Source organism: Neofelis nebulosa, chromosome 10, assembly GCF_028018385.1.
Source record: "Neofelis nebulosa isolate mNeoNeb1 chromosome 10, mNeoNeb1.pri, whole genome shotgun sequence".
NCBI classification, from domain to species: domain Eukaryota; kingdom Metazoa; phylum Chordata; class Mammalia; order Carnivora; family Felidae; genus Neofelis; species Neofelis nebulosa.
Genome location: NC_080791.1, coordinates 101750858 through 101778150, shown reverse-complemented (window position 1 = coordinate 101778150; position 27293 = coordinate 101750858). Strand labels below are relative to the sequence as shown.

Genomic DNA, 27293 nt, shown 5'->3' with positions numbered 1-27293 from the left:
ATTGCATAAAGTGGTCTTTTTCATGACCCACAACTACTTGGTTCTTAAAGGTCTTCCTGGTAAGATTCCCCATGCTCTCGGGGATGGGGCTGTTTTCTTCATCACAACTTGCCACTCAGCTCTGAGCTCTGAGACTGTCGACAATGTCTATTGGGTTTACCAGTGTATGTCCAGCATCTGGTACATACTAGATTATTATAAAGGCATTTTTGAAAAAAAAAAAAGAACAAAAAAAAAAGAAAGAAAGACAAAAATGAATGAACAAATGAGTGAATGAATGATTGGCGGTTCTTCTGGCTGCTGTAACTGCGCCTGTCTCTGGGACACTTCCTTACCCTATGTATCTGCCTTAAGTCACTGCTTTTGATCTGCTCATGGCTGCAAGTCAGTTAGCCAAACACGCTAACTTAGTGCATAAATAAATGTAGAGTAAGTAGGCACAGGGTGGGAGATGAGGAGCTCTCAATGAGTAGACCTGGTAACTTTAACTTGCCTGGATCTTTTTCATTCATTTGACTTCTCTGAAACAGTTTTTATTACAGAAGTGAATTCTAGATAAATGTAGCATCACTGTACATTAGCAGAACAATTAATACTGGATGTTATTTGTGGATTGGCTCTCGCATGTAGATATTGTCTTAAATTCTTTATACACATCATTTGATTTAATCTGCAAAAAATCACTTCTCCCATTTTTTTTATCTAATGAAACTATCCAAGACCCCACAATACGGAGGTGGTGAGGCTGGTAGAATTGCCCACTTGTGTGATCCATGACTGGTTTTGTTGGTGTGTGCAGTCTTCGTTCTTCAGGTGTCCGGGTGTCTAAGCAGGAGAAGGATGTCTCAGAGTGATACAGAAGAATGTATCTGCCAATCTGTTCCTGCCATTACTTTTAGGTTAGCACAGGAAGCTATGCCCTTCCTTGATTTTTACTTAAGTTCTACGTCATGCTGCTCTATTGTTGGGTGTGCAGCAAGGACATAATTAGACCTTCTTAAAAACGTAGGGCATGGGGAAGGCTTTGAAGAATGAGTAGGTTTTGAACAGATTATAAACCAACCAAAGAGCATATTCTTGGAGAAGATTCAAGTATATCTGCTTAACTTAAAAAGAGTCGTTGAGTTTGGAAATCTTAACCTCATCAAGAGACTATGGCCTCCAAAAGTAGAAGAAAAGCTTTCCATTTGTAGTACAACTCAGATACTCCAGGCATGATTCCGGATCAAGACTTTTCTTTGCTTTCCTATTTATGTCTTAAATTTCCAACACTGAGATATAGGACATTTGATGTTTGTCTTCAAGCGGATGCTTCTGTAAAAAGGGGGTGGTTTGAATAATGGATATGATAAAAACAAACTTCACTGTGACTGAATTTGTGTTCCTGGGCCTCTCATCTCAGCCAAAGATGCAGCTCATTCTTTTTATTATGTTCTTGTTTTTCTATTTGTTAACAGTAGTGGGGAATATTATAATTATCACTGTTATTCAGATAGAACCTCGTCTCCAAACCCCCATGTACTTCTTCCTCACTAATTTATCCTTTCTAGATATCTGCTATATATCCACCAATGTCCCACAAATGCTGTCCAACATGGTGGGGAAAAAGACCATCCCATTCTCTAGCTGTGCTACTCAGATGTACTTCTCCCTCTCCTTTGGAATGATTGAATGTGTTCTCCTTGGGGTCATGGCTTATGACAGATATGTAGCCATTTGTCACCCTCTTCATTATACTGTCATTATGAACCAAAGTATCTGTGTCCAATTGGCAGCCATTTCTTGGTCCAGTAGCTTCCTGAGCTCCATGGTTATCAATGTCCTCACCTTGAGTTTGCCCTACTGTGGGCCCAATGTCCTGAATCACTTTTTCTGTGAGGTCCCTTCTGTCCTGAGGTTGGCTTGCACTGACACCTCATTTACTGAGCTGGTTGTTTTCATCTTCAGTATCATCATCGTCTTCATTCCTTTTCTCCTGATTGTTGTTTCCTATGCCCAAATCCTTCTATCAGTCCTCAGGATACGGTCAGCCTCTGGAAGGCACAAGGCACTGTCCACCTGTGCCTCCCATCTGACAGTGGTGGCCTTGTTCTATGGAACTGCCACCTTCATGTACGTGAGACCCCAGTCGAAGTCCTCCAGGGCTGGGGGCAAGATCATTGCAGTGTTCTACACTGTGATCACACCTATGCTCAACCCCTTGATCTATAGCCTAAGGAACCAAGATGTGAAAGGAGCTTTAAGGAGAGCTATTGCAAAACAGAAGACAGGAGGGGTCTTAATGGGACATAAAGTTAACTGTTAATCTAAGATGGCTGACTTCTGGATATGAAGTAAGACAATAAATAAGACCTTGAACCGTCAATGTTTGTCCTGCCATTCATAAAGAACACATAAAGCCAGCTGCAAACTCAGCAGGAACACATATTCTCCAAGGGCAAATTGCAGCTTTATTGTGCCAAAATAACTTCTTTCATTGGGTGACTATTTGCTTACTCACTATGAAATTTTAGTTCTCTCAAATCATAGACTATCTGAAATTAATTGCTTGCCATTATAACAGTAAGATGAAACATCTTATTACTGCTGGAGGACCTAAAGCATCTTCATATAGAGAAACATCCTGAATTTTTAACTCAGGTGGAGAAATTCAGATAAGGGATTTTGGACATAACATTTCACATCTGTGTTAATTTGGTAGTGAACAAGGAAATAAGACTATGCATCTACTTTTTGGTTTAGACCAATTTTGACCCCTTTACATACATACAAGCTTGCTTTGTAACAAATATATCAAAATATTGCTTCATTTAAAGTTCATGAGGCAGCCAGACCATGCAGGGCTGAGATGACTAGTAAGGAGTAATGATTTATTCTTAGTAAAATGTGACACACACACACACACACACACACATTTGTGGAAATAAATGTTTCCTGTATTTTGAAGCTCTAAAAAGAATTGTTTTTTAAAATAATTATTCTTTGAATTCAGAGAATAGAATATAATTTAGCATTATTATGCTTAATGCCCGTATATATGGCCTTTGATTAACATGCCGTTAAATTAGCTACTCTATTTCAAAAATTTCCTCATTTATTTGTTTTACAATTTAGGAGAAAATAAAAGTGTAATTCCACTCTCAGATATTCAACAACTAAAATGCAACTATTTCGTTTACCTAAATATGAAGGTCATATAAAATCAGTAAATGAAGCATTCTTGATGGACTGGTTTAACATTGATTCAAAAAGTAAAAGGCAAAATCAGTAACCAACTAGTCAAATTCATTACAAGCAGGGTGCTTTTTTTGTGTTATATGTGCCTTAATATATATAACTTTATATGTTTGCTTGAGACATGAATAAGGATTAGAAACATCTACTTCTAATCAACTTTCTTCTGAACAAAAGTAAAATTTGAAATTCTCTCAAATATTACCAAATAAGAAATATAACAACATACTTGGTTGGCTATTTATGAGTTAGAAACAATATTAAATTCGTTTTGATAAAGGAACGCGAAATGCCCAAAGGTACATCAAATGGAAAGCTTATTTTTTGCTTCACAAAAATTACCCATCCATTTTACTCTTCGGCTCCATAAATGAGTGGCAAAGTTAAAAACGCAGAAAACATTTGCAAAACCATTCTCACAAAGGAACACATAGCTGAAACATGTAAACAAATGGAAGTGAGTATTTTTGTGTAGTTTTCCTAAAATTGTTTTATTTAGACCAATTGTTTAGATCTAATCAATGTGTTCTGATTAGTTTGTTTTGATCAGTAGCTTGGAGTTGGGTGGACAAAGGGTGGTAAACAGTTCACACAGCCCATGCCTATCTTAGTTCCCATCCAGACCTTTTCAAGCCAACTTTCTTCCTTTCCTATGTTTGCTTCTTTTGACAGAAAAGGAAAATGTAATCCTTAAAGACATTTAACTGATAATTCTATGTACAATAGGTTACCTCATTGCTAGAACAAACAACAATTTATTTTAAGATTAACACAAATAGGGGTGCCTGGATGGCTCCTGACTTGGGCTCAGGTCATGATCTCAAGGCTCAAGAGTTCGAGTCCCGTGTGGGGCTCTGTGCTGACAGCTCAGAGTCTGGATCCTGCTTCTGATTCTGTCTCATCTCTCTCTGCCCCTCCCCTGCTTGTGCTGGCTCTCTCTCAAAAATAAATAAACATTTAAAAAATTAAAAAAAAAGAGTAACACAAATAATGATGAACCCAATTATTGGTCCTTCACAACATCAAATGTCCCATTGAATTACTTCCTCCCTACATTTGTTTGGCATGATGGTAACATGATGACAGCATAGCTAAGAAAAATACTAACTAGCACTTTGTTCATATGTAAATAAAATTAAAGCCTAGAGTAAACAAAATAATCAGAGAATGTACTGTTATCATGAGCTACAGTCTCTCAGTACTTGATTAATTAGTGCTTAAGGTATTATTGTGTATTATAAGGGACTACACTTGGAACGAGAATAATGAAATTACAATCGCACAGTTTTAATTTAGCTACATTAATAGGAACAAGCTATTCCATGGCTGTGAGCCTCATTTCCTTCATTTACCAAAAGAGATTGTTGTGGGATTGGATCATCTTTAAGTATCGATCAATCACGTCTTATAGCTAGCTACCTCTTTCTCTCTGGAATAGATGTATTCTAAATTTATCATCAAATTTATGTATAATAAACCTATCAGAATCTCTACTGCGATGACATTATATTTGCATTTTTTGGATTTGGTTGATTTGTTTTAAGGATAATAATGTAATGTTGAAAGACTTAAGGTCATCATGGTAAAGCAGAGGATAGAATAAACCCTGTTGTCCTACGTCATGTTACCAGCTTTCTTAATGAGTATCTTTTCTCTTAAAGTGAAAAACATTAATTTAGTGTTCTGGCTGGTAAAGGTCTGGAAGGGAAACACTGGAAGGGAAGAAAGTCACAGTGAAACTGATTTTTCCTCCTTAATACCATTCTCTCAGTGTCATCCGAAAGCTAAACTATTTCTTTGACACCGTTTCCTATTTCGCCTCTTTCCCTTGCTTATTCGTGATACAGCGACTCCTCCGGCCCATCTGACCTCGTGAAGATTCAGCTCACTGGGGTCGTAGGCGAATGTGAGTCTTTCAACAAATGCCTCATAACACGATCTTGTCTAAATCCCAACTAATCAATCTCACCAACTCATCAGACTGCATGTAACCAAAAACCAGATCTTTATACCGGTTCTCCGGTTCTAATTATGCCTGTCACTTTCTACAGGGCTGTACACTTCTCTATTTTATAAAACCCTGGACTAAGAATAAAAAAAAAACAAAACAAAAAATTCCAATCTCAGCCACGGCTTCCACGCCAGGAGCACATCGGCACGCCATTTAAACGTTTATTACTCCAGTTTCATCATCTTAAAATATGGGGTCAGTAAAGTTGTCCTGTGAATTTCAAGATCTTATAGATAGTTTCAGTAGGTTTCCTGAGACCCAGAGTTGGGGCTCAGTTTTGGCAGTTCTCTAGTCCGGGAGGGCGTGGTCATTCATTTGTTCAATGAGCATGTGTTACTTACTTATTACATTCCAGTGTTTGAGGACAAAAAATGAGACTACCTTAAAGTTTCACAGGTTCCCTAGGAAGCCTTTATGTTAAAGGACTACGTACACAGTACCACACTAACACGGAGGAAAGCTATCATTTATTAAGCCCCAAAGTGCTTAAATACCCTACTTAGATTTTTCTTATATTTTAATATCTGAACAAGGGCATTTTTAAGAGTGAGAAGTAACCGTATTGATACTGACTCCAAGATAAAAACAAAACTGCCTTGTGCCAGAGGGACAACTGGCCACAGGAACACTATCCTTTTGTTCGTTCGTTTGTTTTTTGAAATATTTTTAAATTTAAATCTAAGTCGGTTAACATATAGTGTAATAATGATTTCTGGGAAGAATTTAGTGATTCAGCTCTTACGTATAACAGCCAGTGCTCATCCCAACAAGTGCCCTCCTAATGCCCATCACCCATAACACTATCCTTCTTAATTCTCACTGCAACCCGATACATAATTGGCACCATTTTGCAGATGAGGAAAAAGTGAGTCCAGGAAAAACCTACAGAAGTGATGATTGATTTGTGACATAAAACAGTGTTTTCTAGGTGGGTTACTGGCCTTGGAAGCATTGGACTGGTTTTAGTGAAAGTATACAAGGGGGGAAATTGTTTTCAAACTGAGGACACTGAAGAGAGGGGTCTTGTCAAAACTCACATACCCTGTTAGCAGCAGAGCCTAGGTCTACAGCTCTTATTCTCGGGCTTTGCATAGCTCTTGATTTGGTTATTGGTGGCGGCAGTTTCAGAGAGATAATATAGTAACTGGATGTATGATGCACTCCTCATTGGCAGATGCCTGTCTTATATTTGTGTCCTCCAGAGTCTGGCATACATCTAGCACTTACAAGTTTTTGCTGAATATATGAAGGGATGGATCCCGGGCTGAGTTAAGTCATCCCTTATACCAGTCCCATTCCCTATATATTTAACTACATTTTGTCTGACTTGTCTTCAGAGTAGAGAAGCTTGCAACATTTGGACCTGTCATTCCTCATGACCTTGAAAAAAATACGCTTTGGTGCAGTTGGCTCTTTATTTCCCCTTTCAAGTTTCGTCTCCCTTTCCAAGCAACATGTGAGACGATTTTAAATAAAAAAACAAAGACATCTTGCTCAGCACGCTTTTAAAAAATATTAATTTATATTTCCTTCATATCAGAGTGTTAAAGTTTACAGATAACCCTACAGAATTTAAGACTGATGCAGCGAGTGGATGAAAGCTTGAGTGGAGTCTGTTGGAATGGCATTTGCATTTTCTATCTACCGTCGCCACCCTTTTACTACTGCCATTTACCTGGGGTAATAACAACTTTCCATGTTTTGTCACTACTGAGGTTTTCTTCCAGTTAGTTTTTTGAAAGCAGCTTTCACGTCCTTGTTCCGTAAACTGTAGATCAAGGGATTCAGCATGGGGATGATAATAGTGTAGAACACAGAGGCCCACTTGTCTTGGTCCAGGGAGTAGCTGGATGTTGGCCTCAGGTACATAAACATGACCGTGCCATAAAAAAGGGTGACGCCAGTGAGGTGAGACCCACAGGTGGAGAAAGCCTTATGGCGGCCTTCAGCTGAGTGCATTCTGATGATTGCTACGAGGATGAAGGCATAAGAGATGAAGATGATGAGGACGGTGCTGAATTCAATGAAGCCACACAGACTAAAGAGCAAGATCTCGCTGATGTAAGTGTCTGAGCAAGAGAGGGCTAAGAGAGGTGGGATTTCACAGAAGAAGTGGTTGATAATATTGGAACCACAGTAACTCAAACTGAAGGTGAGGGAAGTGTGGGCTACTAAACTCACCAAGCCAGCCAGGTAAGAGCCCAGCATGAGAGCCACACAAACTCTCTTGGACATGAGAGTGCTATAGTGGAGGGGTCGACAGATGGCCACGAAACGGTCGTAGGCCATGGCGGCCAGGACATAGCACTCGGCATCCACAAAACCTACGAAGAAAGCAAACTGGGTGGCACAGCTGGAGAAGGAGATAACTTTGTGCTTTGTTAAGAAGTCAGCCAGCATCCTGGGGGCAATGGCTGAAGAGTATCCCAGGTCAACGAAAGAGAGGTTACACAGGAAAAAGTACATGGGGGTGTGAAGCTGAGTGTCCGTTATGATCAAGATAATCATACCAATGTTCCCCATGACATTGACCAGGTAGATCAAGAGGAAGACCACAAAAAAGATGGTCTGCAGCTGAGGGTCTTGAGTGATGCCCATAAAGATAAACTCGGTCACCATTGAGTGGTTTTCTTTATCCATCTTTTATATTTTATGTTTGCCTGGATTTGCTTTACTGTTTGAAGTGTTTTTTAGAAATCTTCCCAGTAATCAGGTTCTATGACCCATAGGGTAACTCAAATGACTTTAATGAAAGTGATGGATAAGTGGCTCTCTTATCCATAGAAAATAGTGAAAATAGAAGATGGAAAATTCTGCTTCTCCAAAGACCTTGGTGTTCTGAGGTTATTTATCACATGCTACCAAATGTTTGACCTAATCTGTTCAGTTATCTGCGTTATTAATTAGTAAAGAAGAAAAGTCTTGAATGTCCCTTCCTTCTTCCTAAAACAAAGCAAATATGGACACAGATAATGAATAAACATTAACACTCATTACAAATAGGCACAAAAAGAAACTGAACAACTGAGGGATCTCAAAGTATAACATATCACACACACAGACACACAGACACACAGACACACACACACACACACACACAGAAAGAGAGAGAGAGTAAAATACTTGGAGCAGAAGGTTAGCAATATTAAAAAAAAGCAGTGGATAATATTTTTTAAAAAGCCAGGAGTTACTGAGTGTTAACTATATGCCAGAACGTTGAGTGTTTCCACACATTACAAAATTTCATTCTCACAACAGCTCTGTGAAGTAGGTACCTCTGTCATCTCTATCTTATACCTGAAAAGAATAAGGCTGTATATTAAGGAACTTCAGCAAAGTCAGCAGCCAATAAGTAGCAGAGCTGGGTCTGTCTGACTCTGGGGTTCACTTCACTTTATTGTGAACATGTGATATAATGTGATATAATGAAGTTACATCTCTTTATTTTTGCACCTGCATTTATTTTTCCTGTCTTGCATACCATGCACAGACACAGAATTAGCCCTTTAGTCTCCCTAATATTTAGAAGCATCCAGAGATTTGGCATGGGAGTAATCATGATGAAAACACAGCTGTGTCTTTGGACAATTCTATTGACTAATGAACGGGTTGTTGCATAGCTCAGTTCAGAGTTAAGATTCAAGGATCCTTCACTAAGGGGGAATGGAGAAAACATTATCCAACTCTGTGGTCAGAAAGCTGCATGTATGAACTTTTTGTGTATGTATGTAGTTGGATTTATATCTGGCCCATTGAAGAATTCTGAGAAGGAAGTGAGCAAAACCATACCAATCCAAACCAAATCAAGCCAAAACATGAGGTAATTTAGAAATGAGTAGGATTCTCTACTAAATGTGAGAGAGAAGTCAGAGTGTATCTCCTTTAGTTGGTTTACTGCTTAAGAAAGGCAAGAGCAGAATAGTATAATGTCTTTCTTTGGAACATGGAAATTCAGAACAGGTTATCTTAAATCCTACGGTGGTCGGAAGTAGTGCCTCCACCTTTCAGTTTCTGCATAGAATATAATCAGTCACAATAAAGAAGGGGTCTAATAATGAATAATCAATACCATATATTTTCCTAAAAGTGTATAGTTTATAAATTACTTTTTGATTCATTCTTAATATGTTGTTGAATGTGTGCATTGTTTCATACATTAAGCCAATTAGGAAACAAAATGAAAAGATAAATCTTGGAGAAATTATTTGAAAAATATATTTTCACAAAGAATTTCTTTTTCCTAAGAAGGCACCTGGGTGGCTCAGTCAGTTAAGCACCCAAATCTTGATTTTGGCTCAGGTCAGCATCTTATGGTTCCTGAGATGGAGCCCCACGTTGGACTCTATGTTGACAGCCCGGAACCTGCTTGAGATTCTCTCTCTCTCTTTCTCTCTCTCTCTCTCTCTGCACCCCCCCCCCCCAACTCATGCATGTGCTCTCTCTCTTTCTCTCAAAATAAATAAATAAACTTAAAAATGAACTTGTTACCATAATATAAAAGGAAACTTAAAATTCACTAATGAGAAAACAAACAACCCAAAAGTAATGGGCCAAACACTTGAATAGACACTTCACCAAGCAAGATACATGGTGGGCAAATAAATGCATGGAACATGCTCAAATCACTTGTATTAAGGATATACAAATTAAAATCACAATAAGATATTTCTACACCTCTATTAGAATGGTTATAATTTAAGAAGATGAACCATATGAAGTGTAAACAAGAAAGTAGAGGAACTGGAAATTTCATTACTGTTAGTAGGAAGGTAAAATAGAACAACAACAACAAAAAATAGTACAACCACTTTGGAAAACACTATGGCAGTACAAAATTAAATATACACATATCTATTGTATGATCCAGCCATCCTCCCCCTGCAAAACAAAACAAAACAAAACCAAAAAACACGTGGGAGCAACCCAAAGCCCCATCCATAAGTAAGAAGAAATAAGGATAAGCACATTTTAGTATGTTCATAACAGAATACTACTCAACAATTAAAGAAACAAACTATTGATACATTAAACATGATGGATGAATCTCAAAAGAACTAGGATGAGAGAACATACTTGATGAAAGAATATACCTTATATGATTCCACTTCTAAAAGTCTAGAGACTGCCAGCTAATCGAGAATGACAGCCGATCAATGGTTGCCTGGGTACAGGTGTGCGTGGGGAGAGACAGGAGGGAAGGATTACCAAGGGGCATAAGGAAACGTTTTGGGGTGACAGATTAGTTGACTATGTTGATTATGATGATGTTTCATGGCTTATATACATATACTAAAACATTACAATTTCGGCTTTAAATATATTCAATTCATTGTATGCCAGCTATTGCTCAATGAAGCTGTTAAAAAAAAAAAGTACTTGTCCTTACCTCAATTACACTCATTCTCGGTACCTGTGGATGTGTATGTCACTTTTCAGGTTCTGTTAATGAGGAAGCAAAAACAGGCAAATGGGACCTGCAGTCACACAGTGAGTTAGGTGCAGAACTGGCAACTGAGTCTAGGACTGCCAATTTCATACACACTGACATGTTCATTTTTTTCCCTCTCTGCTTCACACTGGAAGGTGAAAATAACCCATCAGGAAAAGAATATAAGAGGTCTCTGAGTCCTCCCATTTCTCAGTGTAGTCTTTTACTTTGGCAAAAGGGAAAATATTCCTATTATTGATACTGGGATGACTCATTCAGTCTAACCTCATAATTTTATAGAGGAAACAGACGCAAATCAAGCTTGAAAGTGCAGGATGTTACCAGGAGTTACAGGGGTGAGGGATGCCCGCTCAGAACACAGCACGTAGGGCAGGGCTGGCTGGTCTTCAGCTGGGCATGTGGAGACCAATTCGTTTCACTCACTTGAAGAATGGGATTAGAAAATCATTCTTTGCTCCCTTACGGAGTCAAGGTTCCAGTTAAAAGAGAAGTGTATGGGAAGGGGTTTCACCAATCATCAAGTGCTCTGCCTGTTCTTGCTTATAGTGGACAGACAAGTCCAGGCTTTGCTACCTGCATTTTTTTTTTTTTTTTATAATTTTTTTTTTCAACATTTTTTATTTATTTTTGGGACAGAGAGAGACAGAGCATGAACGGGGGAGGGGCAGAGAGAGAGGGAGACACAGAATCGGAAACAGGCTCCAGGCTCCGAGCCATCAGCCCAGAGCCTGATGCGGGGCTCGAACTCACGGACCGCGAGATCGTGACCTGGCTGAAGTCGGACGCTTAACCGACTGCGCCACCCAGGCGCCCCATGCATTTTTTTTTTTAATTTCTAGCACATTACTTATCTTTTTTAGAGTCTCACTTTTTCATTGTTTGATGAGATTAATGCTATATTAATATCTTATTAATGCTAACTTTCTGCAAGAAAAACACATCAGTTAGAGTGTATGTATATTCTATTATCTATCCATCATCTATCATCTCTCTCTCTCTCTCTATCATCTATCTATATCATCTATCTATCTATCTATCATCTATCATCCATCTACCTACCTATCTACCTACTTACCTATCTATCACCTATCTAGTGCTAAGATCAGTATCTGTCATATGCTACACGCTTAATGCATTTGGCAATTATGTCAGTGTTAATTAAGTTAATTGTGTAAGAGGATTTAATTCAGTAGATAGTTTTGTGCTCACAACCCCCAGAAAAAGAGTTCCAATCCTTATCCATACAGGTGATGTACCATGGAGTGCTTTAACTTCTAGTGAAGGAGTGATTTTTCCACAGCACTTCCTTAAGTGCTAAACCAAGCAGAGACAGATGAGGCTATAAAATTCAAAATCAGAGTAAAGATCAAAGAAAACCATTATACACACACACACACACACACACACACACACACACACGTATATATGTATACTCTCATGAGACTACGTGAGACTATATATATAGCCTGGTATATATATAGTCTCACGTAGTCTCATGTAGCTAAACTTCAACTGATCTGACCCTTGAAGAAATGGTGGAATATTGAATAAATAAGAATATTCCATAGTTAAACTCTATTAACAAAAAAGACCAGCAAAAGTATTGTCTTATGCAAGCTAATACAGGTCAAATATATTTTAGATTTCTATGTATCATCTCCTTTTGCATGTTCAAATGAAAAGAATTCTAGAATAAGAGTCTGGGGTCCTGGTTGTTATCCTGTTTTTTCCGCTAATTAGGTGTTCAAACTTGATGAATTGTTGCATTAGATGCAGCTTCCTTATCTGTGAAAGGAATAGGGTGAAGAATCCAAACTCTACCTGACTTTTCTACTCTAGTATTTTCTGAGTGCGTACTTATTGTGAAGTATCTAAAAGCCAAACCCACAGTTTATGTCTACTTTTGAACATTTAAAATGGCATGGCCCCAATGCCAAGTAAAGCCATGCTCAGAGGAGCACGGGCAGGGTCATGCCGCATCCCTAATGGTCATGTCTTTCGCCATCTGTCCCCGTACTGACCTGTGCCCTGATTTGTTTTCTACCAGTTGGGGATAATGTCTCCTCTTCATTTGATGGGTACGATGAGCAAATATTCTGAAAAGAATCCAAAGGTGGTGACTCACACTGGCAGCGGTCCCTGAACTCCTAGCTCAGCCACCTTTGCTCCTGTGTGCAGGAGGTTTTATCAGGTTTCAGAGTCACATACTATCCTCAGAGGAAAAGAGCTGACATGATTTCTGCAGTCACAGGAGACTGGAAGGTCTGATGAACGTCACCCCTAAGGAATTTCACTCCTTCTCCATCGTAATGATAAAAAGAAGGAAACACAAGGGACTTCTTTTCTGCCGCTCCAGTGTGGTGACTGATTCAAGCAGAAATGCATGCACTATTTTTCCAGCCCAAAGCTGCCTACTGGGTATGATTTTGATGCTAACTTGGGTCTGTTTGTTGATGCCTAAAAGTCTTTTCACAGAGGATGATAGCTTCCATGTGATATGGATGGGCCATCTTTAAACTGGACATGAAGCCAGTCTGGCACAAGGGTGGCATACAAGTACATAAGATGCATATAAGAATTCACACACAAATTGTTTCAGTTTCCCATTTATATAAAGAAAAGAAAATGAACAGTTAGAAGATTCTCACTGCCTACCTGATATTTTCAAAAAATCTGCTTTTTATTTGGAAATGCTATTTGACTTGAGATAAAGTTTCATCCTAAAAGAAGAGATTCAAGAATAAAATTTTTAAAAGAATTAAAAAAACCCTTTGTAATATCTTTTTCCATTTTTTGACTTTCAGCCCATATATGTCCTTAAACCTGAAGTGAGCTCTTATAGTCAGGAGATAGTGGATGTTGTTTTTGTGTGTGTGTGTGTGTGTGTGTGTGTGTGTGTGTGTATGTGTGTGTGTGGTTTGTTTTTGTTGTTTTGTTGTTGTTATTGTTATTGTTGTTTTATCCAGCTTTGTACCTGTATTCTTAAATCTCATTTTATGATTAAAATTTAATTCCTAATAACATTGACATGTTCACTTTTTTATAAGATTTGTTGATAAGTCAAACCTTGATTTGAAATAAATATTCTTTCATTTCTCCAACTGCATAATAATCCATTATATGGATGTAACGTTGCTTATTTAAAGTATCCTGTTGAAGGACATTTGCATTGGTTCTGATCTTTTACTATTAGAAGAAAAAAGATGCAGCAATCAATATCCTTGGGCATATCCAGTTGTCTCAATAACATTTCTTTTCTTTTCTTTTCTTTTGCTTCATTTGATTTTGTTTTATTTTATTTTATTTTTGAAATGTTTATTTATTTATTTTGAAAGTGAAAGAGCACAAGCAGGGAAGGGGGCCAGAGGGAGAGAGAGAGAGAGACATAGAGAGAATCCCAAGCAGACCCCATGATCAGCGTGGAGGCTGATGTGGGGTTAGATCTCACAGTTGTGAGATCATGACCTAAGCTGGAATCAGAACCCTGTCACTCGACTGACGGAGCCACCCAGGTGCCCCAACATTTATTTTAACAAATTATTTTTTCCCAATTTTGTGAATTGAATTTTCATTTCATAGAGTCTATATTTGTATTTTTCTATTCTATTCCCTCGTTTCTTCACCATTCTATACAATTCATTCTTCAATAATTCCTTTTTAAATTATACACTCCCTTATATATTTCACAACAGCAAATCTAGTCCCACCTCCACTTGTTTTCTTTTGTTTTTTTTTCCAGGGTGGTCATGACTATAATAGAATTTTTAAAAAATTTTCTACATAAACTTTATAGTCAACTTACTTAGGGAAAAATCTGAGGATATTTTTGAGACTACATTACATTAGTAAATTAACTTAGGGAGAATTGCCACATTTATTCCATTAAGTCTTATTATCAAATAGCGTGTATGTCTTCATAACTTGTTCAAGTCTACCTCTGCACCTTTCCATTACCCTGCTATGAAGATTTTGTACTTGGTTTATGCTTAGATCTTTGGTTCAGCAATCAAAAAATGAGTATCTTATCTTACATATAAACTTTCTAACTGGAGGTTTGTTTGTTTATATGAGCTTATTAGGTTAATTTTACCTTTTACTAATTTACTAAATTTTATCTCTCTCTGGTTTTTTTTTTAATTGATAATATGATAGTAGGAGTAGAAGTAGCAGTTTTTGTGTATGGTGTGGTAGAATGCGGCTACATCTAACACTGTCCTAATAAAGATTTAGTTAAAATGAAATGAGCCTCCAAAGCTTAACAAGAGAATTCTTCTTGGTTTTGCCAGATGATATAAGATCTATTTAGATGAAACTTTTGGTGGCTTGTGAGTAGTATGTAGGTATCCCCTGGAACAATGGATATATATATTGTCTCAGACCCCAATGACATATTTTTATAGCAAGTAGCTTATGTTGCCCCCTCTATGTTTCTGAAATGACATTCATGAATAAGTTACCTACACACATAATTTAAAGAGGAGAAATAAAAAGAAGAGAATTTGCAATTTACAATAAATAATTTAGCATTTATTTCGCCATGTATTTATTTATGTATTGAGTATCTTATACCTGAAATAAACTTGAATACCCTGGGACATGGAGAGTTCTTTGTTGTTAGGGACTGTTTTGCACTTTGCAGGCTTTTAGCATTTTTGCCCCTTACCTACTAGATTCTATCCCCTTCATGTGACAACCATAAATTCCCATAATGTCCCCAGAGGAAAAACACCACCTCCATTGAGACCTTCTTGATTCCAAGCATCTGATATTAAATAATAATTCTCAATTAAGGGGTGATATAATTTACTACATTAGACATCTAGCTTTCCACTTTTCCCCTACTAACTGATGCATTCTTTCTCTTGGCAAACAACACTGCCAAGACTACTGTGCTGGTCAGAGTTCCCCAGAGAAGCAGACCCAATAGGAGATGGATATGTAAATCTAGATAAAAGGAGATTTAGTGTAGGAATAGGCTCATGTGGATATGAAGGCTGAGAAGTCCCACGATCTGTTGTCTGTAAGCTGAAGAACTAGGAAAGCCAGTGGCGTAATTCAGTCTGAGGCCAAAGGCTTGAAAATGGTATGGGGGTGTGGGGTAAGCTGAAGGTTCTGGTCTGAGCTTGAAGGCCTGAGATTCAGGAGTGCTGATGTTCCAGCAGGAGAAGATGGATGTCTCAGCTCAAGCAGAGAGAACAAACTCCCTCTTCCTCTGCCTTTTTGTTCTGTTCAGGCCCTCAAAGGATCAGATGATGCCCACCCACAATGGCGAGAGTGATCTTCCTTACTCACTCTACTGATTCCCATGCTAATCTCTTCCCAAGACCCCCCCCACAGACACATCCAGAAATAATGTTTTATCAGCTTTGGGCATCCCTTAGCTCCGTCAAGTTGGCTCATCAAATTAGCCATCAGAAGTATTGTATGCATTATTCCCGATGAGTCGATCTTGTCCAGAGGACATCAAATAAGTCAGTCATCACTATTGTAGTTTATATGTTATTTACATTTATCACAGAAGGATATTTTTCACAAACTCTTTGCTACTTTTGGGCTGCGATGACACAAAATGGTTAGCAATGCTCATTCTGGAGTAATAAAAAAACATGTTTGAGTCCCAGTTCTGGTGTGTATTAACTATTTGGACAAGTCCCTTCTCAAGGCCCCAGTTTACTTATCTCTGATGGAGGTGCTTAATAGAAATAAAAAAAATTGCATGTGTTTAGCAGGACCCTTGGCAAATAATACACACTCAGTTAATATTAGTTGCTATTATTGCTTGGCTCTACTGTCTTCTGATTATGACCCAGGAGATGACCAGCTGGTTCATAATCCATATTAATACATAAGCTCCTTTAAAGGGGAGGTCACATCTTTACAGGTTAGTATGGTCTCTGTTAGTTGATCAATAAATGTTTGTTGCCTGCTTACTAGGCTTTAGAGTCCCATGGTTCTTCATAAAAAGTTCATTGCAACCTTATCAATGGGTTATCTTTTATGGCACCAACTTCACATTCTGGAATCCAGTGTTAGAATAATCTGAGTGCTCCATGGAGATCACTTTGCAGCCTAATTTCTGATGGTCCCCATCATGGTGGAAGAGAGATAGAGCATCATCTGGTACCTCCTTGAATGACAGTCAAGTGAGGATTAGAAATGAGTTCTGTTCTTATTCTGAAGCTCTTTGAGATTTCCTGCTCCATAGTTACCTCTGTGTGTTTCCTCCAATCAGCCCCTCACCATGATCCAGGTAGCATAAATTCTTGTAAGTACACAAAATCCTTCCAGAAGGCAGAGGTAGAGCTAACCTACTATTTTGTGGATTCTTTCAATGCTCCTAAGGGTATCAGACCACCATCTGTAGGGGGAGACAGAAGAAGAATGTTTAGTGGGGGTTAGAAATGCAGAACTGGAAATTCATTCTCCACTAGGCTTAGGTATCCCTAGGGCAAAGGAAAGAACTGTGAAGAGAACATATGATTTCCTTAGCTTCAGAGGGAAAAACAAGTAGATTAACATGAGATGACACGACACAAGGGATGCAGTCCCCAGAGACTGAAGAACAAGAAATATATCCTATTGAAAATAATTCAGAATGCTTACTCCAGTCTTATTCAGAGACTCTACAATTGGAAATAATTGCAAACAGTATTACAGCTTCAGTGCAGCAATATATTTTATATTTTAAAATGTATTTTACCTTGATATAACAAATTGCAGTACTTATTGCTAAGGGAAAGTAGGAAAGAATGCAAAGTAACTCTCTTTTGACAGGGAAGGTTATAAAGGGTTTTTTTCTTATCTCTGTAATGAATGATGCCTAAAGTCTATTCTAACTGTGCCTACTGCTTAACCTGGGAACATTGATGAATGTCTTCTCTGAGAAGGTTTGATGTGTGTTACTTTTTTTGTTTTTGTTTTTGTTTTTGTTTTGTTTTGTTTTTGGAGAATTTAATCATTAGAAACAAGTAAAAGGACCAAATAGAAGTCAAGCAGTCCACAAAGGTCAGGAAAAGATACAAAGGGTTCTGCCTGCTTAACTTGCTGACCTGAAGAAAAATCCACAACTTTGTACATTTCTCCAATTAACCATATACCCAAATCTCCAGGAGCACTGAGAAGCTAAGAAGGTATGTTAAATAAATTCTCTGTTCAAATGGTATTTTGCTGGGGCGCCTGGGTGGCGCAGTCGGTTGAGCGTCCGACTTCAGCCAGGTCACGATCTCGCGGTCGGTGAGTTCGAGCCCCGCGTCAGGCTCTGGGCTGATGGCTCGGAGCCTGGAGCCTGTTTCCGATTCTGTGTCTCCCTCTCTCTCTGCCCCTCCCCCGTTCATGCTCTGTCTCTCTCTGTCCCAAAAAAAATAAATAAAAAACGTTGAAAAAAAAATTAAAAAAAAAACAAAAAAACCAAATGGTATTTTGCTAATCAATAAAGCAAATTAATGAATGTAAATTCTAAGAAAGACAATTTTTAGCAACTATATTTTTGGCAATTATATTTTCTCTTCAGGAGATACACAGACTTTTTTTCTATATGTAACTAAACATATTCTAGCATATTACTGAAGCTCTGATAATTACAATATCAATTCCTCTGTGTATTAATGCTCACATCTGTTATTGAGGAGGTCATTCTCAACGATCTCAAATGTTAGGAGAATGAGAGTCGCATTAGCTGGGTATAAATTAGACTCCAGTGGTTTAAATCTGTGACTCTGGGAGAGTCACAGATCTTTTGCACCTCCCATTTCTCATGTAAACTGAAGATTATAATACTGCCTTCCTGATAGGGTTTAAATAAAATATTTCAGGAAAAATACTTAACACAGTGCCTGTAAAGCACAGGGAATGCTCAACACATTTTAGTATTTTAGTACTTTGCTCGTCATTACCTTTCTTTGTGTCTCTGCTATGTGCATGCACACACAATGTCTATAACATTTTATTTACTTATTTTTACTGTTTCTGATATAATAATCCTCTCAGGGAAATTTTTTGATTGCGATAAGAGAAAAAGATCCATTCCTCCTTTTTTTAAAATTTTTTTTTAACGTTTATTTATTTTTGAGACAGAGAGAGACAGAGCATGAACGGGGGAGGGTCAGAGAGAGAGGAAGACACAGAATCTGAAACAGGCTCCAGGCTCTGAGCTGTCAGCACAGAGCCCGATGCGGGTTCGAGCTCACGGACTGCGAGATCACGACCTGAGACAAAGTCGGACGCTCAACCGACTGAGCCACCCAGGCGCCCCCCATTCCTCCTTTTTAATTCCTTCTGGAGATGCTATTCTTTGAAGTTTAAATAGTAAGATTATTTCAAGGAAGAGGACCAGGGCTAGACATCTGTACCATGAAATAGGGAGGGGGCAACGCAGTGTTGAGAAACAGCTAGTAATTTGGCGTCAACCCAGGGTCATTCTAAGCTCCAAATTCACCACCAGTTAGCTGAGTTCATTACCTCATCCAACAAAAGATAATCTTATTAACACTCTTAGGGTAATATCTGCTTATCTTCACTGATTTGTAGTGATGCAAGGATAAGATAATGGGTACAATCACAGTTAGAAACCATTACAATACTGTCTGACAGACAATGCCAGATTTATCATTGAACCCCTATTCCTATTCCAATGGAAACTAGCTGGAGCAGAGCATGGATAGGCACTTCTGAGTATCGCACTGTCTGTGAGAATGGGACCAGCTCCTGTGCTCTCTTCTCCCTAGCTGTGCTCAAGAGATCCATTATCTCCAGTGTTAGCAGAGATACTGGGTTACTTTCGTCCCATGTTTTAATTTTAGACAGTATCAAATAACTTCCTGCTGTGAGTGAGAAATGATTTAACACTTTGAATTATGATTTTACAGCCAGCCCAGCACAGTTTTATCTATTAATACTCTGAGGTCATGGAAGGGGTAGGGGATTGGACTGGGAGTGGGGAAGAATTCCACTGGAGCTGTTTGTTTCCTAAACTTTTACTTGGAATCTCCAGGCTGGGTTTTCTTTTTCCTTCTCTTTTCCCTTTCTCCCTTTCTTTCTTTCTTCCTTCCTTCCCGTCTCCTTCTCTTTCTTTCTTTCTTTCTTTCTTTCTTTCTTTCTTTCTTTCTTTCTTTCTTTCTTTCTTTCTTTCTTTGTTTCTTTCTTTCTTTCTCTTTCATCCTTTCTTTCTCCCTTCCTTCCTCCCTTCCTTCTTTCCTTTCTTCCTTTCCTTCTTCCTTCCTTCCTTCCTTCCTTCCTTCCTTCCTTCCTTCCTTTCCTCTTTCTTTCTTTCTTTCTTTCTTTCTTTCTTTCTTTCTTTCTTTCTTTCTTTCTTCTCTTTCCTCCTTTCTTTCTCCCCTCCTTCCCTCCCTTTCTTTCTTTCTTTCTTTCTTTCTTTCTTTCTTTCTTTCTTTCTTTCTTTCTCTTTCCTCCTTTTTTTCTCCCCTCCTTCCTCCCTTCCTTTTTTCTTCCTTCCTTCCCTCCTTCCCTTCCTTTTTCCTTCCTTCTTACCTTCTTTATTTCTTTTGCCCTGTATTTGGCTTTTTTTACACTTTTCCAGGAGCGAATCTTATTTCCAGTTAAATTATCTGGCAGTGTATGATTCCCTCAATACAACACTGTAGCTGGAACATTCCATGTATTGCTGCTTCTCCTGCTTTCCGGTTCTGGTGTGATCCTGGGAATCTGAATGTGAGGTAGAGGGTCTCACTGCTGTGGCTTGCTCTATTACTTTCATCTGGGATGTCTATTAATTCTTGCAATCTGATTCTCTAAATATTGGAGGGAATTATTCAAAGTTCTCAGTACTTAGAAAATACTTTTTTTTCCCCTCTGTAGAGACTGATACTGGAAAATTCCAGTAGGTTTGCAAACATGCTAGTTGCATGGGGATTTCCTCTTTTTTCTCCCTTAGCTATCAATTTTTAAAGTTCCTCCCATCCCCAGGAGATTCAACTCTTTTTATTTGGTACTTTTAACTAATTTTACTAGCTTTCACTGTTTTTAATTCATTCCATTAATACTGAGAAGTAAGAAGTGGTCTGAATTCATTTTGCCATCTTTCTCCAGAAGTTGTGTCCGGAGACTATGTGTTAATATATCAATTAATTTATTTGTCATAAATAATGAAGAGAGATACATCTTAAGGTTAAGTTTGTATAATTATCCAATAAACAGTTAATGCTAGACGTGAGCTAGGTTAACGTATATATTAAGTCACTCATCTCAAGGTCATTAGTTAGTAGGCAGTACACCTAGAACTTAGCAGAGTCTTTTGATGTCTTTTGACTTGACATCAAGCCCAACACATTTTTGGAATTTCTGTATATACATGTCAATAAAAAGATGTTTATGGCTCTTTCATGTTTATATCTGACCAAATGCCATGCTTCATCTTCTTGCAGCTGAAATGAGAAGATATATGAAAAAGGTCCAAGGACGAAATCAAACAGAAGTGACAGAATTTATCCTCTTAGGACTCTCAGACAATTCAGATCTACAGAGTGTCCTCTTTGGATTGTTTCTGTTAATCTATATGGCAACCATGGTGGGTAATTTAGGGATGATGGTGTTAATTAAGATGGATCCTTGTCTCCACACTCCAATGTACCTCTTTCTCAGCAGCCTCTCTTTTGTTGATGCCTCTTACTCTTCTTCTGTCACTCCTAAGATGCTGGTGAACCTTGTGGCTGAGAACAAAGCCATATCTTTTAATGGATGCGCTGCCCAGTTCTACTTCTTTGGCTCCTTTTTGGGGACTGAATGCTTTCTGTTGGCTATGATGGCATATGATCGCTATGCAGCCATTTGGAACCCTCTGCTGTACTCAGTTCTCATGTCTGGGAGAATTTGTTTCTTGCTAGTAGCTACGTCTTTCCTAGCAGGCTTTGGGAATGCAGCCATACACACAGGAATGACTTTCAGATTGTCCTTTTGTGGCTCTAATAGGATCAACCATTTCTACTGTGACACCCCACCCCTGCTCAAGCTGTCTTGCTCTGACACTCGCATCAATGGCATTGTGATCATGGTTTTCTCCAGTTTTAATGTCATCACTTGTGTTATGGTTGTTCTCATTTCTTACCTGTGTATCCTCATTGCCATCTTGAGGATTCCCTCTTTAGAGGGCAGGCACAAAGCCTTCTCCACCTGTGCCTCCCACCTCATGGCTGTCACCATATTTTTTGGGACAATTCTCTTCATGTACTTGCGCCCTACATCTAGCTATTCAATGGAACAGGACAAGATTGTCTCTGTCTTTTATACAGTAGTGATTCCTATGTTAAACCCCCTCATCTACAGTTTGAAAAATAAGGATGTGAAAGGGGCCCTAAAGAAGATCTTACAGAAACGCATACTGTAAAGCCATGTTATATATCATCTTGTTATGCAGAAGAAAATACGTTTTCACATTAATTTTATTGTCTGGTTGCTTAAGCTCTGTGTGTTTGTGTATATTAAAGTTGATTGTTTAAAATGGGGGTATACTTCTAAATCTTCTGGTTTTTTAAATGTGCATTCATGGGCCTATATGATGAATAAACACAGTGGGGGGAGGTTGGTGCTTGGTAAAGTATCAAAATACTTAGATTTGGCTGACTTGGGCTTACGATCCAATGTCAATATTTAGCTTTTCTTGATCTGATATCTATAATATGGGTACAACTGCAATAACAGAGTAGTATTTTCCTGATTTTGTGAATTAACTGGAATATTTTGAGGGTAATGATTCAACGTACTTTAACTTTTAATCTTCACTTCTCCCAGAGTTTCGTATAGGTTTCAATAAATGTGTATTGAAAGTAAATTGCCTATCTTTTGTTCATGGTAGTGGGGCAGGGCACTATCAATGTAGGAACAATGGGGGAACTGCCTTCTTCCATGAGATGGCATGTCAAAGGAGGCCGATGATTTGGAATCAGGTAAATGTCTACTCCCTATTTCTCTCCATCTCACTATCCCTTCGAGACCTTGAGGGAGCACACCAGTACTTCTCAGGCTCCAAGTAAGATCAGTTCACTCCCCACCCCCCAAATTGGTTAGAGACCACAAAGAATGTGATAATTCACCATGTCCACTCTGAATAGTTCCATCCTCCTATAACTTCCACTTTCAAGTGTTAATCAACGTTTCTCTCAAAGATATTCAAAACTGTATCGTGCTTGGCATCCTCCTTCCTGTTGCCTTTTATTCTGGCTCATATGCTATAATATCTGTCCTTCTGTTGCTTCTTATTCACCAACCTGAGACGAGTTGCCCTTGATCAATATTCATCGCTACTCTCAGTGCCCAGCTGAAATTCATGGTCCATCACATAACGACTCATCCTCAATCACCCTCAATTCCACGCTCTACTTTCTCTCCATTCTGCACATCTGACTAAATCCCGACTTAGTGAAACTAAATTGTTTCTTTGTTCTGTCCTCCCTTGAAGCTGCTTAGTACAATTAGAGAACACATCTCAGCATGCCATGCTCTGCTGCCGATCTTGTGTCATACTTCTTTCCTCAAAACAAAAACATTTAGACAAGATCATCCCCATCTTGCCGTCTCTAATCTTTTTACATATACTCTTATTCCCACTTGTCAAATGGATATTGTATCCCTTGCTTGTCCCTAAACCCAGTTCTGGCACACATTTGGAGCTTTCCGTAAACTTTACTTCAAAACACTCTGCTGGAATGTTCTTATTTGTTTATAAGCATCTTCTAGTATCACCCCTGTTAATGATTTCTTTGGCTGAAAGTCTTATCCAGTCACCAACTTATTTCTCTGCTCTCTTTACAATGAATGTCTTCAAAATAACTACCTGTACCCCTCGTCTCTACCTTCTCGAATCCCACTGCATGTTCCAGTTGTGTTTCTGTACTGCCTCTCCATTGAACCCAGTCTTGTCAAGGACGCATAAGAGCTTCACATTACTGTCTCTAAACATTGTTCTTCTGTCTTATGTTTACTTGGTATTTCAGGAGATTACAACTTTTGTACTACTAGGAGGGTCTATATCTTAGCTTCACACCTATGTATCTTTGAGCTTAAAATATCCTTTTCCACATTAAGGTATAAATTGTGTTTCCTGCTACTTGTCCATAGTTTGTGCTTAGAATAAGGAAATACACACGCTTTATGTCTTGAGCCATAATCCATTAAAAATTATTCATACAAAACTCTGCCCACATTTAATGTATATAATTTGTTGCATCTGGGCACATGTATACTTCAATAAAATAGTCAAAAAGTTATTAATGGAAAAACTAGCATGTAACACGTACTGGAGATATAGCAGGTGAAAAATTAAAGGTTCTAATCTTCCCAAACTTATATTTCAGTGAGGAAGACTTTATTTTCTATACCAAATGTGCATGTATGTGTGCATAGGTGTGTGTGTGTGTGTGTGTGTGTGTGTACATGTGCACGTGTTTGACATGGGTATGAGTGGTATTTTGAAGAATAGAAAACCAGGTATTAGAGTAGGGAATGGTGGTGTCAGAGAAGAGTTGTCTGTGGAAATAACATTTGATCAAGGCTTGAATAAAGGTAATATCATCTGAATGTCTGTGGAAAAGCATTTCAGGTATACTTACAGTAAGTATAAAGGCCCTGAGGCAAAATTCTCCTCGGTTTGCCAAAGGAATAGCAGGAGACACATATGTGTGGACCAGTATGTACAAATGAAAGGAGGAAAAGACATGCAATGAGGAAGGTGTTTGAGAAGAAGTGATTGATCAAACAAGCCTGGTAGTTCACCAAGTGTCTTTGGACTTCACTTTTTCTGATCACCCTGTGATAACTGTCCACACCCCGACTCCAGACTGCAAGCTGCATGAAGGATTGAACAAGACAGGTTTTATTGGCTACTCTCTCAGTACCAAGGATACTGGTAGATATTTGTTTAATTAATTAATTAATTAATGCACTGAGAGAGCCATATTCTAGTAGAAATGAAGAGCGATCCCATTTTAAGTGGAATTCTGAAGTGTGGAGGCTGGATCTGGTCCATTTCGTACCGTTTAATTTAGTGTTATGTTCCATGGAGTCTCAGGACCATGCAATAGCTTCTGTACTTCTCTACGTGCCTAAGTTACTCTCCAGGGTATAAGTTGTTCACTGGGGAGAAAGTAGTTTATTTACTTCAGTGAAGAGCAAATGCGTGTCTTAATTTTGGATTGGCACCTTTCAAGCTTTCGATTTTTAGTGTTTTGCAGAGACTAACTCTCAAGAGAATCATGACAGACTTAATAAGGTGGACCGTCTGCTTTCAGATTCAAAAGCAGCATTTTCTACTCTTCTTTGAATTAACCGTGTCTTAATTCTGTCATAGCTGGATCTCTTCCACCGCTTGCATTTTCACCCCAGCTACAAATTTCACACTGTGAGACAGAAAACTGGTATTCCTCCCAAAGCAAGAAAACAAAACTAAAAGTAAAAACAATTACTTCTAGTGAAGCTCTCTTAAGGCCAAAGGTAAGACGGTTTAATTTATCTGAAAGTGTTCAGATATCGAAACATTCTGAGACAACTCAAAAAGCATTCAAGTAATTAACCATCTCAATTATGATATGTCTGAAATACTAAATTTAATGTTTCAACTAAACTAATTTGGATTTTGTTTTTATTTCGATTTATTTCTTTGTTAATGTTTTTAAATTTTTTAAAAATGTTTTATTTGTTTTTGAGACAAACAGAGACAGAGCATGAGCAGGGGAGGGGCAGAGAGAGAGGGAGACACAGAATCCGAAGCAGGCTCCAGGCTCTGAGCTGTCAGCGCAGAGCCCGACGCGGGGCTCGAACTCACAAACCATGAGATCATGACCTGAGCCGAAGTCGAATGCTCAACCGACTGAGCCACCCAGGAGCCCCTGTTAATGTTTTTAATGTTTATTTTTGAGAGAGAGAGAGAGAAACAGCAAGCAGGAGAGGGGCAGAGAGAGAGAGAGAGAGAGAGAGAGAGAGAGAGAGAGAGAGATTGAGAATCTGAAGCAGCCTCCAGGCTCTGAGCTATGAGCACAGAGCCCGATGCAGGGCTCAAACTCACAAACCATGAGAGCATGACCTGAGCCGAAGTTGGACACATAACCGACTGAGCCACCCAGGTGCCCCCTGGATTTTGTTTTTAGAAGACAGGGATTTAGGATCACTAATAACAAATCAGAATTTTATAGAATTTTCAGTATATACAGACACATACATATATGGATGTATATATACATGTATATCCATGTGTATACATACTTGTGTATGTGTAAAACAGAGAAAATTAATTTTTTGTAGCAAGAATGCCATATGTAATGTGAGTATGTTTGTATATATACATATAGGCATAAAGTAGAGCTTTACAAAATTTTTCAATTGGTTATTTTATAGGGTAGGATTTCATGTGAATATAGAGATAGACCTGTTAAAAGACTGTTGTAATAATCCAGGTGAAAGATAATGTTGGCTGAGGTCTTGGTAGGAATGGAGGTGGTAGGAGGTAGTTAATACAAATATTTTGAAAGTAGACCCAACATAATTATCTGATGGACTGGTTATATAGCGTGTGAGAGAGAGAAGAGATCAATTTCTTCAATATTTATTTAATTGCATCTGAGCAAATGAAAGTATAGAGTTGTCATTAATTTGAGATAAGGAATGCTATGTTTGGAGCAACTTAGGGAAGGGCCTGAGAAATTCAGCTTTGGGTTATGTTGAGCTGCTCTTTGATATTAATGTGGAGATGTAGGCAAGCAGTTGAACTACAAGTCTGGAGTTTGGAAAAGAGGTCAGGGCTGGAGATACAAATTCAGGAGTTTTCAGTATATAGAAGGTAATTATGTTGGCAAGATTGAATAGTCACCCTGTTAGAGTGTAAATTGGAAAGAGAGAAAGATTGAGGACTCAGCTCCTCCAACCTTAAGACTAAGAAAGGAGAGGAGGAATAAGCAGACACTGAGAAGAAACGATCCATTTGGTAGGAGGAAAACTCAGAGTCTGCTGTCCTAGCAGATGAGAGAAAAAAGTCTTCTGAGGAGTAGTAAGAAATCAACTCCCTCAAATGTTATTGATAGATCAAAAAGATGAGGAATGAGAATTGACCATGGGGTTTGACAATGTAAACATCCCTGACGCCTTCGGCAAGAAGTGTTTCTGTGGAGTGATAGGGTGCAAGCCCAATCAGAATGGGCTTAAGAGAAAACAGGAAATGCAGTCTTGCACACAGCAAGGATATTCAACTGTATGGTATGTTTAATTGCCAAGGCCAATGCAAAGGAATTGGATCGTAGGAAGTGAAGGCAGTAGGGGCAAGGGGGGAGGAAAGAAAAGTTGGAAGTTAGCGTAGGCTATGTATAAATAGGGTCAATCATCAAAGACTTCACACACACACACACACACACACACACACACACACACTTTACTTTTAAAAAGAAAATAGGTTACTGAGTTTACTTAAGGAAGTTTTCTTCACTGCAATAAGCAAATAAAGAGGTTAAATACACAGGTCTTCTGGGCATTTAAGAACTAATCTTAATTATAGCAGAGAATGAACTATTTTATTTTCCTGGTATTTTTTTTTTCTTTGAGCAATTTATTTTCTCGGTTTCTTTCTTATCTTAGCAAACGAATCATCCATTCTGAGACAAAGAT

The 27293-nt window shown here is 38.4% G+C and overlaps 3 protein-coding genes across 4 annotated transcripts; 2 read left to right on the top strand and 1 right to left on the bottom strand.

Annotated features, from left to right (window-relative positions):
* The first annotated feature begins 1339 nt into the window (after positions 1–1339).
* LOC131486675 (olfactory receptor 2G3-like) lies at positions 1340–2305 on the top strand. The gene has a single exon (XM_058686566.1). It carries the CDS (start codon positions 1340–1342, stop codon positions 2303–2305), a length of 966 nt encoding a protein of 321 aa, XP_058542549.1.
* A 4647-nt stretch (positions 2306–6952) lies between these two features.
* Positions 6953–15447, bottom strand: LOC131488860 (olfactory receptor 5AR1). Of its 2 annotated transcripts, XM_058690706.1 has the most exons (2): positions 15317–15447; positions 6953–7875 (listed from the first exon to the last, which is right to left on the bottom strand). In XM_058690706.1, exons 1-2 carry the CDS (start codon positions 15342–15344, stop codon positions 6953–6955), a joined length of 951 nt encoding a protein of 316 aa, XP_058546689.1. In that variant the 5' UTR covers positions 15345–15447. The 2 variants fall into 2 exon arrangements, with proteins under 2 accessions (XP_058546689.1, XP_058546690.1); XM_058690707.1 differs by lacking the exon at positions 15317–15447 and having other exon boundaries at positions 6953–7885.
* Positions 15448–21078: 5631 nt separating this feature from the next.
* LOC131488859 (olfactory receptor 5AP2) lies at positions 21079–22032 on the top strand. Its single transcript, XM_058690704.1, has one exon. The coding sequence runs from the start codon at positions 21079–21081 to the stop codon at positions 22030–22032; it is 954 nt and encodes a 317-aa protein (XP_058546687.1).
* Positions 22033–27293: the final 5261 nt, after the last annotated feature.

Bases quoted from the DNA above. Each gene is read 5' to 3' on its own strand.
- LOC131486675 (XM_058686566.1), top strand. From the start codon at position 1,340: ATGGATATGATAAAAACAAACTTCACTGTGACTGAATTTGTGTTCCTG.
- LOC131488860 (XM_058690706.1), bottom strand. From the start codon at position 15,344: ATGCTAAAAGCCTGCAAAGTGCAAAACA. The intron at 7,876-15,316 runs GTCCCTAACAAC...AGATGGATAAAG, and splicing joins AGCCTGCAAAGTGCAAAACA to AAAACCACTCAATGGTGACC.
- LOC131488859 (XM_058690704.1), top strand. From the start codon at position 21,079: ATGAGAAGATATATGAAAAAGGTCCAAGGACGAAATCAAACAGAAGTG.